The sequence below is a fragment of the Rosa rugosa genome, chromosome 5, assembly GCF_958449725.1.
Source record: "Rosa rugosa chromosome 5, drRosRugo1.1, whole genome shotgun sequence".
Classification (NCBI taxonomy): domain Eukaryota; kingdom Viridiplantae; phylum Streptophyta; class Magnoliopsida; order Rosales; family Rosaceae; genus Rosa; species Rosa rugosa.
In genome coordinates, this window is record NC_084824.1 from 10441036 (window position 1) to 10453562 (window position 12527).

Sequence of the window (12527 nt, forward strand, 5' to 3'; positions counted from 1 at the left end):
GACACTTGAAGGACATTCCAGGCAATATCTTGAGCTAATCGATCTATAACTTTATAACATACACACAATTAAATAAATTAACGTTAGTACTTCACATTTAACAATTTTCATTAAAACTGGTTTTTGAATTCTTATCTAATTAGGGAAAACCCTAAAACTCTCTCTCTCGAGAACACAAAGGTTGCGGCGGCAAGGCACCACCAAATCTCGTCCGGTGGCTCTCCAGCGTCGCCTCGACGTCGTGGGGATGCTGTCGGACGGGATACATATGGTTTAGACCTCTGGAATCTCTTTGTCTGCGGTGTGGCAGTTGTAGCTGGGCCTATTCGGATCGAGATGGCTTTAGGGCTGGAGGTTTTGTGCGCCGGTTTCAAGGAAGGTGATGACGGAGGCAGCTGGTTTCGCTCCAGACGACGACGACCTTTGCAGCCATCATTGATGGGGTTGGAGGCTTCGATGCAGGGACCCTTACTTGTTTTGGGTTGGGGTCGGCATGTGTTGCAACTCGTCCTTCGTCTTATAGGTGGTGGCACAAGATGGTTGGGAGGCTGAACGGGGCGGTGGCGTCGGTGAAGGGTCATAGCCGCGGCAAGTGTGCGTGGAGCATGAAGGCCATTAAGCTGTGGAGAGAAGATGGGCTGGGCTTAACTGTTGGGCCTAGGCAGGAGAGCATATGGGTTGGGCTTACTATTTGTCCCCTTACTTTGTTCAATAATTTCCTTTTTTGAGTTCCCTCTATTTCCTTTGTTTTTAGGGTAACTTTAAGTTTCTACCTTTAGGCTTGCTTATTTACTATGTTATTTCATAGTGTGTAGGCTTGCTTGAATAAGTGAGCATGAGTACCATCAAATGATCAGACTTAATCTATGTATCGCGTAGATCTTTATCTACCTAGAGATGGTAGAGGGAAGATATGTAATAGTCATTTCTTGACTGAGTATTAATATATATGGACATGATATTCTTAAAAAATAAAAGTAGATTGGCAACAAAAAAAAAAAGAAAAAAGAATTCTCTAAAAAAGATATATATAAAGGAAAAAAAGGACGGGAAAATTCGGTCGAACGGAAAAAGGCCCAATCTGATCTGAAACCCGCAGAGAAAAGAAGTCTCGCCGTTATCGTTTCCCTACATTCTTCACTTTGATCAATCTCTTTCATCAACTCTAGATTAATTTCCAGCTTTTCTTTTCGCTCGCTGCTTCAATTTCTAGGGTTTCTGATTCACACATGATCGAGGCTTCGTCGAACAACTAATTGTTAGTCTTTACTCTGCTTTATTATTCGCGTTTAGGATCTGACCCACCCCGTTTCAATTTCCTCAAAGTTCCTGACTTTTTGAATTGGAGAGCCTGACTTTGATTTGGGGGTTTAGGGTTAGGGTTTTAATTGGATTGGGCTAAAGGGTAGGGTTCCCCCGCTGTGGTTTTTCTGGCTCTTGGGTATATATATGGCGGCTGGAAGACATGGGGGTTATCGCGAAAACGAGTTCAGGGAGCGAGAGTCCAGTTTCGAATTGCCGCGGAGGGATTTAGCTTCTGCTAAGGAGGACTTGGAGCGGATGGGGAATGGGAATCGTGATGTTCACAAGGGCCGCGTTCGGGATTTGAGAGATAGAATCAGGGCTAGGTCCAAGGAGAGGGCTGTGGCTAATGGTGGATACCGATCCTCTTCGAGTAGGAGTGATTCCGGCAGCAGTGGCGGTGGCGGGCCTAAGCCGTGTGGGTTTTCTGCCAAGGCATTGGATAGGGAACCTGGTGAATTGTCAAGTGAGAGCGGGTCCGATGATGCTATTGAATCCGGGTCGCAGGGCCGAGATGATGTAGAGGTTATGAAGGTGGTGGAGAATGGAAGTCAGACTCCCAAGGAGAGGAAAAGGAAGTTTTCGCCTATTGTGTGGGATAGAGATGATAAAGAAGGGAGTAATTCGTCCAAGACTAGGATTACAACAACAGTGGCAACAGCCCTTCCTCCACCCCCACTGGCTAGGGTGTCTCGTCAGTCTCCTAATGTTACTTCAGATAGCAGGGTACAAATATCTTCAGCTAAAATTGATGAAGCCGACAATTTACAACCTTCATCTCCGGTTAAGTCGTCTCCTGTGGCACCTGAGACTGTTAGCAATGGTGTATATGAGTCTCCGGTAGAGTTGTCTTCACCAGATCAGCATTTAGGGGATGTTCGTGAAGCAGAGCAGCTAGAAGAAGAAGATTATGTTCCAACCCGAAATATATCATCTTCAAGATGGGCAGCAGGAAATAATTCTCCTGGTGATGAAGGTGGAATTTCAGAAAACGAGGAAATTCCTAAAAGGAGGAGGAAAATGCCTCGTTTAGGATCAGTGGAAAACAGAGTACGCAACAGCTCATTGACTCCGGAGCTAGGGGAGCTTAAGAAAGATGGGTCTGAACGAGGTAGGGCGAGATCATCCGAGTCTGATGAACGAGATGCCCTTCGAAGGTCTAGTGGGGATGACTATCCTGATAATGACTCAGAGAGGGATGACTACATGGATGTTGACAAGGATAATGGTAATAATGATAGTGTTAGTCGTTATGATACTAGTTCAGAGGATGAGCATGATTCTCCTGAGACACCAGAGCCTGCAGCTCCTCCACAAAGAAGTGTAAACATGCTTCAGGGTTGTAGAAGTGTTGATGAGTTCGAGAGACTAAACAAGATAGATGAGGGCACTTATGGTGTTGTATATCGGGCCCAAGATAAGAAAACTGGTGAAATTGTGGCATTGAAGAAGGTGAAGATGGAGAAGGAAAGAGAAGGTTTTCCATTAACTTCTCTGAGGGAAATAAACATTCTCCTTTCTTTTCATCATCCATCAATTGTCGATGTTAAGGAAGTAGTGGTGGGCAGTAACCTTGATAGCATTTTTATGGTGATGGAATACATGGAGCATGATCTTAAAGCACTCATGGAGACAATGAAGCAGCCATTTAGTCCGAGTGAAGTCAAATGCCTTATGCTCCAGCTATTGGAAGGTGTCAAATATCTTCATGATAATTGGGTGCTTCATCGGGATTTGAAGACATCTAACCTGCTTTTGAATAATCGGGGTGAGTTGAAGATCTGTGACTTTGGGTTGGCTCGTCAATATGGAAGTCCTTTGAAACCGTATACTCATTTGGTGGTTACTCTTTGGTACAGGTAAGCCGCAATTGCCCTTCTGGTCTGCTTTATACAAGTTATTAGTTTCAAAATTGATTTTTCACTTTCACCTGTAGTTAAGTGGATTTCCTTTTGCTATTAGTTGATTCCTTTTTTCTTATCAAGTTACTTGAATTTCCATTAAGTTTGATTTTTTTTTTTTTTTGGGCTTGAAAAGGAATTTTTGGATCTTTATATGCTCATCTGCAACTTGTTGTCTGTGAATGATGCATAATGTAATGTAAGCATTTAGCAAGCATCTATGGAATAGTTTGTTAGTTATGGTAGTCTCATCTGAAATTTGAAGGTTGTTATCTATGTTTCCATCTCAATGTATGCTGATCATGCCGTCTTTAATTTGATATAGACTATTCAAACTCTAATTGTTCATCTGTCTCACCTTCGTAATCTATGTTTCATTCAATAAGTAAGCTTTACCATTTGCACTTTCAATAAGTAAGCTATACCATTTGCACTTTCCTGTGTCTGTTATAGATATATGAAAGAACGTATATATTTTGGCAAAAGATTGGTTCATTAATATTTTCTCAATGCAGGGCGCCGGAACTTCTGTTGGGAGCAAGAGAATATTCAACGGCAATCGATATGTGGTCACTAGGGTGTATCATGGCTGAGCTGTTATCGAAGGAGCCGCTTTTTAATGGGAAAACTGAATTTGAACAACTTGACAAAGTGAGTTATCACTTGATCTGGTCAATGTTGGTTACACTCTTTCACTTACTTCTGAAGTTATTTAATTTTGTTAATGATAACTACAGATTTTTAAGATACTTGGCACACCAAATGAGACTATTTGGCCTGGGTTTTCCAAGCTTCCTGGAGTAAAGGTCAACTTTGTTAAGCATCAGTAAGTACCAAATTTTTGCAAACTAATTCAATCTTTGTTTCGATAACATGGTGTTCTTATTCTTGCCGCTGTTTTCCCAGGCTTCCAGCTTTGGGTGATTCTGACCTGGCTATCTGGCCTCCATTGGTGATGCTTTCAGTTATCAAGGTTTTGACTTATGTTAACTACTGACCTGTTTGTTTCAGGTATAACCTTTTGCGCAAGAAGTTCCCAGCTACTTCATTTACTGGATCTCCAGTTCTTACTGAAGCTGGATTTGATTTGTTGAATAAGCTTCTAACTTATGACCCTGAGAAGGTAAGTTTATATTTAGTCTTGTCTATTGGAATGCTGGAATTGTTGGTATAGTTACTTACTATGGTCCACAATATTTTATTCAGAGAATTTCTGCCGATGCTGCTCTGAATCATGAGTGGTTTCGCGAAGTCCCTCTTCCCAAGACGAAAGATTTCATGCCCACGTTTCCTGCTCAACATGCTCAAGACAGGTATCTCAATACCTACAGTGCTTAAAGTAGATCCACCAGTTGTATAGCTTATGATTCCGTTTTCCTACTATCAACTTATTTCTGTTTTAATAGGCGCTCACGGAGAATGTTGAAGAGTCCAGATCCCTTGGAAGAGCAACGGAGAAAGGAGTTGCAAGGGGGTATAGGAACCGGGGGTGTGTTTGGCTAGGATAAATCAGATCAGTGGCCTTGATACATTAATGGGCATGGCTGAGGTGAGAGACATGCATTGAACGGAAGTTGCAACATTCTATGTCAGGACGGTCATTTCTGCTCTTTTTTAGCAGGCACTTACTCATGATTTGGCTGGGAGATTTGTATTTTTTTTTTGCCTCCTGTCAACCAGATTTGTTGCAGGTTAATAATTTGTTCTTCATCTTTGATCATCTTTTAGAAATGCATATATGACACTGCTTTCTTTCCTAGTTGTGGCATGATTGTGTTGTCTTTTAAGAGAATCAGTTTCAAAACTTGTGTATGTAACATACTTTCATTGGTACATTGTAAACAGTTCTCTATTGGTTTCGAATAGCACTATCTGTTATACTAGACCTATTTAATGTTCACATTGTGTTTGCAAGAGACGGTTGGTGTGAAGTGGAAGGGAGTGCTTTGCTTTTCCTTGACGAAGAATATTGACAATTAAGCATGTAATTTTGAAGGTAATGTGTTGATTTGATATCTGTGGAATGTTTGGGGGATGGAGATAGTTTAATGCGTGGCATATTTTTATTCTTACATTGTGTAGTTGCACTGATAGAATGTGTTGTAAGCTTAATTATACCTATATCGCACCTTGCACATGAAATAGTTCATTCATATGTTTAAAAGATTTAGTACAGTATAGTGCAAATTTTTATCCGCTCAGTAGCAGTACTTGGATGTCAAATTTCCACTCAATAGCAAAAGGGGAAGATGGAAAAGAAACCATAATCGGATGTGGTTTGCTTGATGTATTTTTCTTTTCTTCGAGTCGCTAGCCTATATTGGTTTATGTTGTTAAAAAATTGCTTTGAAGTAAGCCCATTATACCTCAAACCCATCCTGCAGCTTGCTGCTAAGGATCAATTTAATTTCAGTTTATGCTCATGTGAATGTGCTTGTAGTGGTTCAAAGAGCACATATAAAGTTATCAGATATACCCTGCTGCTTTAATGTTCAATCTTATTACTACATTATTCAGTATTTAATTAGGTCTGATTAATTTTTTTTTTTTTGAGAAAGGTTTGGATTGGAACTTTCTTTGAGGAATAAATAGTAGAGAACTGGCGGGAATGTTAATGCACATGACTGTATACTTGATAATATCATAGCTTTTTGATAAACATGAGAGCTGTAACCTTTGCCATTCTCTATCATCTGGGGTGGTAGCCATCAAGTTTGTCAGATTTGATGTTTTGTCAGATTTGATGTTCTTTGATTACTTAAAGAGGGGGTAATTCATCTGTTTGCAAACTTTGAATAGTGAATTGTCTTATTAACTAAAGGAAACCAAAATTCTCTCTATTTTTGGTTACTTCTGTACCTATGGCAATCTAATCTTCATTGCTTCAGTGGTCATGTCAGCTTTATTAAGGGATTATTTGTGTTTACACTTTTTATACTGACAAAATTAGATGATTGACTGCCCATTTTGTGGTGTTTGAAGAATCCATGTTTTTGTTGTCTTTTGAATTTTTTTGTATGACATGTATCTACCGTATGTCACTGCAGTATCAAAGCAAGCAGGTTGAGGAGGTTTCCTGCACTTGCAGGAACTTATAGAACTTCAATTAGTTGTTCCACAGGCTCACTAGAGGTACTATGCAAATCTTGGTTTGTTTAGATTTTGGTCTTATCTTCTCGGGATCTTTTGGATTTTGGAAGTGAATGATTCCTGAGTGTATTTGGTTTTTGTTATTTTTTTCCAGAAGAATTTTAAGAAATACGCTAAAAGGCAAAAAGATTCCGGTCTCTGTTCCTGGACACTTCGCATTCTTAACATTGACAAAATGTCAGGTGCAAAATTGTGGCCTTTTTTATTGCGCTACTATTTTGTTTGTATAAATGGAATGAAAATTATTCTAGTTAAAACTGAAGGCCTAGGTGTTGAAATGCGAAGTGATACTAGTGATGCACATAGTGGTAACTTTCGTATATTCGTCTTCTGCCATTCACTCATAACTGAGGATCTGGAGGGCTGGACTCTCTGAAGTAGCATCTACATTGAGTATTGCTTCTATGTCACTTGGGGATAGGTAATTTGGAGAGTTATGAATTTGCCTTGAAAATTGTCAGAATTGGGTTGATTAGTTCACTTTCATCGCGTAATTAAAACCACAGAGTAATCCTTATATTACAGCTGTCAAATATATGGAATTGTCTCAAGGGACATTTCTGTCAAGTTCAGTGCCCTTTGATAATGAACTAGCAAACTCCTCTTGAGGCATGGAGGGCAAGGGTATTTTGAATGACTCCATAGTGTGTGTTTCTGAACTTGGTTCAGTTGGAACATATACTTCGTTTTTTGACAGTGTGCAGTTTTACTAGTAAGGATTTATGTTAATTGAAAACTGATCAGTGGAAAAGTTGGGATTTTGATTGTTAATGTGGTCAAGTATAGAGATGACGGTTCATTGTGGTTTATAACATTATATACTATGGTTTTTTCAGTTGTGTCTATTTGATGTTACGATATGGTGGCAATTTTAATGGCACTTTTAGAACTATTGTACGAACCTTATTAGGAAGTTATAGAGACGAGAAAGATAATTGTAGGGTATAATAGTGTGGTCTCTTTTATTTCAACATTTCTGAGCCTTTTTTTGTTTTTTTTTCATGATAATTGATGTTACACTAGTGTGGTTTTGTTTGGCTTAACATGTCTGTTGGCATTTGTCTGTATGTTTTAAGATAGGAAGAACAGAAGTGTTTAAGCTGTTCAGTCCTTGCTGCCAGTTTTAGTCAATTGAGTCGAAATAATGGTGGAGGCAGCTGACAGCCTGACACAATGGACTTTGTTCCCTCCCCCTGTTTGGTTCTTTTGTTCAATAGTTGTCTATTTTTCAAAGCTACAACTTATGTTTACCTTATTACTACTGTTTTGGTTCAAGTAATTTGTGACGTTGCTCATAAATCCTGGAATATATGTTTCTCATTCAATACTCTTAAGGCATTTTTTTTTTTTTTAAATTTTATGTCATTTTTCTTATAATCTTGCGTCCAATTTCACCCGGTCTTGGTCCTGCTCGTGTCTTTTATTTGTACATGTTCTATTATTTTTATTCATGCAACTTCCAAAAGCAGTGTCACTCGTTTTGCTGTCAGAAAGTGAATATAAAATGTTGGATCCCATGGATGTTCAAAAGTGAATATAAAATGTTAAGATCCCATGGATATTCAATGCAATTACTGATGTACTCTGTAATGTTTGTATTAACTTCGAATTATTAGTTTCTTTTGTTGAATGCAATGCGGCATTCTTCCATTTTGGTATGGTTATTGTTACGCACTTAACGCATAATGGAACAAGTTGAAGTTTTTGCATCCCAGTCACTACCTCGCAAGTCTAGGTCAAGAGAGATATACGTAACACTTGTGCTTGTATTGTAAGTTGTTATTGGCCCATTCCATTTTGGTGGTCGGTTTTTAGTGCTATTCTTTGCAGTCCTACGATGCAAGCTTGTTATTAGCATGTCTTATTTGTGAAACTGTACCTGATATTGGAACTGATCAGGTTAAAAAATGTTCATCCAGACATTGGTGGAAAACGCTCAATTGTGCAAGTTCTGATGCCTTTGAGCCTTCAAGTGCATTGCGGTACACAAATCTTGGTGTTAATTAGAATTCTGAGCCTTTTCATCCAACTCTTGGTGAATGTAAATTTATGCAAAAACATTGGTGGGTGCAATTGCATTGCCAATTCCTTTACTTAGCTAAACGGGGATATTCTCAAATTGAATAGATCCTGATTCGTTTTACTCCTCAATAGCTAAAATCGAATTTGGTTGTGTGATACTCTGCAAACTCAATTTGTAGTTTTGGGGATTACTGGATTAGTGACCCAATTTCCATACCTCTCGACTTATCCCTTTTCCATTCTTCAATAAACGTAAATGCAAACACGGTCAACAAGAAAATTTGTGTACTTTGTGCAAGCTCGGAAAAAAGAAAAGAAAAAAAGAAGCCAAAATTAACAAAGCAAAACCTTAAAAAACTCTTGAGTGGTCAAATACCATTTCCTATAAAAAGTGAACTTTTGTTGCATAAAAAGTTTGAGATTCTCTCTCTCTGGTCACAACATGGGAGGCGGCGGTGATCTGATACAACGACGTCTTCTTATTCAAGACAGTGGTGATGGGACTCTAACGGGGAGATCCGGGATTGGCTTGAAGCGGCTTGGTGATGTTGGGATTCGAGTGGTGTGGTGGTAGGGACAAATGACTGTGGCGGTAGATCGGAGATGGCTCTGAGTTGGGAGTGTTTCGTATGGTGGGTGCTGGCAGTGGCGGAACTAAAAAGTAATATTTGGGGGGCCGAAAAATTATGAATTATGTTTAACAAAAAAAAAAAAAAAACTTATATAAAAGTTAATTTAACGGTTGTAATATATTCTTTTTATTTTTTTCAAAAGCATTTATTAATTGGTTAAAGTCAATATTATACCATACAACTAACACAAAAGTGAAAATTATTATTATTTATAGGTGCACACGTTAGCATTTCAAAAGCTTGGGGGGGGGGGGGGGGGGGGGGGCAGGGCCACCTCCGGCCCCTATGAAGTTCCGGCAGTGGGTGTTGGTAGCGACTTATTGGTTGTTCATGACTGGCGGAGCGGTTTTGAAGCTGTGGATGGTTCGCCATGGTTATGGTAGAAGGCTAACAAGGTTTCCATATGTTGGTTGCGCTTGGGATCACAAATTTTGGATTTAGTCTTACGTTATATTTGGGCTAGGCCTAAAATTATTTATTTTAATTTTCATTTGGTCAAAATGGATGAGAAATTTGTGACCCTTTTCTTTTTTTGAGGGTGGTATTGCAGATTTGCTCTCATCTCTCATGTCTATTTGCAGTTTTCATGGGAGTTGTGAGAGCTTTTCTAGTCGGGTTTAATGGCTGGCAAATGTAGGTTTACTTAGATAATGACTGTTTCCGACAATCTCACTGAGATAGGTCGTTATGTGTAATCTTGCTGAATTATCAATGAACTGACTAAAAAAAAAAAAAATTATATATAAATATATATAAATGAATTTTTATTGCATAACAAGTTTTTTATGGAATTACTGTATCACTGCATGATAGTGACATTGACATAATTGCTATAAGGAATCTGCTATACATCTTAAATGTTCACCTACTTCACTTCATAAGTTCAAAGAGAGTTATCCCTACCAGATAGCAAACAACAACCGAGCGAGTTCCTCCTTATTCAACTATGGATGGTTATATCGAGTACTTTGACTGTTATGAAAACTAAATACTAAATATAACTATGGAGACCTAATTTCGAAAGTAAATAATAGCTAAAGATCCAATCACCGGAGAGAAGTTACTCCGACTACTCACTCGACCTTCTTCATAAAAACTGGCACATACATGTTACCTAAACGTTTTGTACGTAAAAGAGCCTTGCTCTAACCCAAGACAAGGACTAGTTTTAATACCAATTTCCTCATCATATAAGAAGGTTCTCCACCAATCAAGTTCATTCCCTGTAGCTCTATCCTTCACCAGTCAAACTAGAACATGTTGTGGTTTTACTACTATCCTCCTCCTCCTAAAGTCTTTTTAAAACAATCAATTTCTTGCTGTAATATTGGTGGTGCTGATGTTGGAAACACCTGCCAATGTTCTTGTCCGACTGAATTCTCAAACAACGCGAACTGTCTGATAATCTTCTGGCATTAGGTCTTACTATGATGGCCTTCACCGTTTCTTGGCATTTATGTCTAGTGATTTACACATCTCCAGCTATCTTTCTCCGTAGCCTCGTGCTCCAAAAGTTTTTTCACATCATTTGCTGTCCTCCCCGGAAGTCTTCCGGCAATCAATGACCACCTTACATATATAAACAAAACGCAATTGAAATAGGAAAATAAAATGAATGGGCATATTAATTTATAAGGGGAAAAGATCGAAGAAGAAAAAAAGAGGATGGTTTTCTTATAATCTAGAATTTAAGATAAAAGCCGAGGATCAGAAGAACGTTGAATTTTCTGCTTGCCTGTTCCCTAAAAGCTTGTGAAGCCTAAGCCTGAGATCAATTTCTTCCTGATCAAACTCTCGATCCTCTCTTTTCAGACCAAAAAAAAAAAAAAAAAACTCTCCTCTCTTTATATCTGGTTTCAGGTAATTCAACCACCTCAACCTACAACTCTTCCTGCATCTCTTTAAGCCTGCATATATATAAAAGTTAATCAAACTTATAACGTACTACAGAAGTGCTATTAATTATGTATTCTTGGGGTTGAAGACGTCTATCATGACTTAGCAAGTAAATGTGTATCTGCGTGTATAGATATATAGGCGAGTTCCGGTGCGGATATCTCCAGCCAGTCAGTCGGTACTGTATAGCTAGTTTTACCTGCAGATCGTGCAATCAGGTTCCATCTTCCTTCTCCGAGATTTTCAATGCACTGCCTCAGAAGATAATCGTCTTCGATAGTCCATGCACCTTTTCTCAAAATGGAGTGGTCCTTCATTATTTCTTTTCAGCAGCATGTAGTTGCTTAGCTCAAGTTGTAAGTACGTACCTAGCTAGCTTTTCACATCCCCCAGAAGATCTTCCAGAAGCCTACATTTATAAAGACTTTGCGACGGTGAATCGTAAATTTACATTGAGACAAAACCGTCTTCTTCTTTTTTACGAACTCGATCTACAAGGAAAACAAGAAAGGAATTAATACTCCATTATCACCTAATAAACTTTAATTCAAACTTTTCATGTTTTTGATCTTTAAAATATATATAGATTACCAGGAGAAGTTATTTTTCTCGATTTATATTCTTTTTGTACGTTCTTTTTATTAATTTCAGGACTATTGTCTAATCTTCAAAGTGAACTCCGACAAATAGGCAGAATTAAAAATGGATTATGTCAAACAGAATAGAGGTTTATATATAGAGTAAAAACTCCAAATGTGATACATGCCTCTCCAATTAATCCTTGTATGTCTTATGGCCCTTCAAGATTCTAATAGACCGTTCATGAACGACCACAACTATTATAGTCTTCCCATACCTGTCAAAATGACGTTGTTGCTGCCTCAAATGCTCAAGCATTGAAACAAGAGTAGTTGTTCATGAACAGCCAAGTTTTATGCTCAAAACTCCTCTAAAATGGTATTGCTCCTGCGAGATTCAATGCATAGAATTGGCTGTTCATGAACAACCACATTCTAATGCCAAAAGCTCCTCCTAAAGTGACACTGCCGTGGTCCTCCTACCAAAATTTTAGGAGAATGAAACAAGTAGAAAAATGGAGGTTCTTGCAACTCTTTCATTTTTGAATGAGAGAAAATAGCACTCTTTTCTCTATTCAAAGTAAAAGAGACGGTGTACTTGACATTGGCTCAAATTTCTCACAAGAAAACTCGATCTCTGAATCAAAGATGCTCAGAAAGAAGGGTCTTTACCCAGGATGCAAGAGTTGAAGAATCAAGGAAGTATGCACCCCATCTATACAGAGTGGAGATGTCGTTCACCAGATAAGGCTGGATCGATACATACGGAGGAAATTTAGTTGGGCTGATTCGAAGCCCAAGTCGGGTGTCCAAAGCAATTACCCACTTGAATTATATTACTTCAGTTATGGTCCGTTGTATAATTGTATTGTTCGACGACAAGCAAAGCTTATTCCAAATTTCGGGCCCTACTACAAAACTTGATACATCAAGTCTAAGATGAATCAGCAGACAAGACTAAATTGGGTGTCTACAATAGATGGATTCAAAAAAAAAAAAATATATATATATATATATATATATATATATATATATATATATATATA

General features: G+C 38.5%; 1 protein-coding gene and 1 long non-coding RNA gene across 12 annotated transcripts; one reads left to right on the forward strand and one right to left on the reverse strand.

The window, feature by feature from the left end:
- The first annotated feature begins 1043 nt into the window (after positions 1 to 1043).
- Positions 1044 to 8591, forward strand: LOC133712206 (cyclin-dependent kinase G-2). 11 transcript variants are annotated; one of them, XR_009847225.1, is made up of 10 exons: positions 1044 to 3161; positions 3719 to 3854; positions 3941 to 4029; positions 4215 to 4326; positions 4410 to 4516; positions 4610 to 4752; positions 5119 to 5199; positions 6251 to 6335; positions 6448 to 6535; positions 8253 to 8591. XR_009847225.1 is itself a non-coding variant. In XM_062138323.1 (6 exons), exons 1-6 carry the CDS (start codon positions 1450 to 1452, stop codon positions 4704 to 4706), a joined length of 2253 nt encoding a protein of 750 aa, XP_061994307.1. In that variant the 5' UTR covers positions 1044 to 1449; the 3' UTR covers positions 4707 to 5103. The 11 variants fall into 11 exon arrangements, 2 of the variants coding, with proteins under 2 accessions (XP_061994307.1, XP_061994309.1); XR_009847226.1 differs by having other exon boundaries at positions 8273 to 8591; XR_009847230.1 differs by having other exon boundaries at positions 6451 to 6535.
- Positions 8592 to 10026: 1435 nt separating this feature from the next.
- On the reverse strand, positions 10027 to 12179 carry LOC133712942 (uncharacterized). The gene is made up of 3 exons (XR_009847669.1): positions 11760 to 12179; positions 11103 to 11394; positions 10027 to 10576 (listed from the first exon to the last, which is right to left on the reverse strand). It is a non-coding gene; the product is annotated as an uncharacterized LOC133712942 (long non-coding RNA).
- Positions 12180 to 12527: the final 348 nt, after the last annotated feature.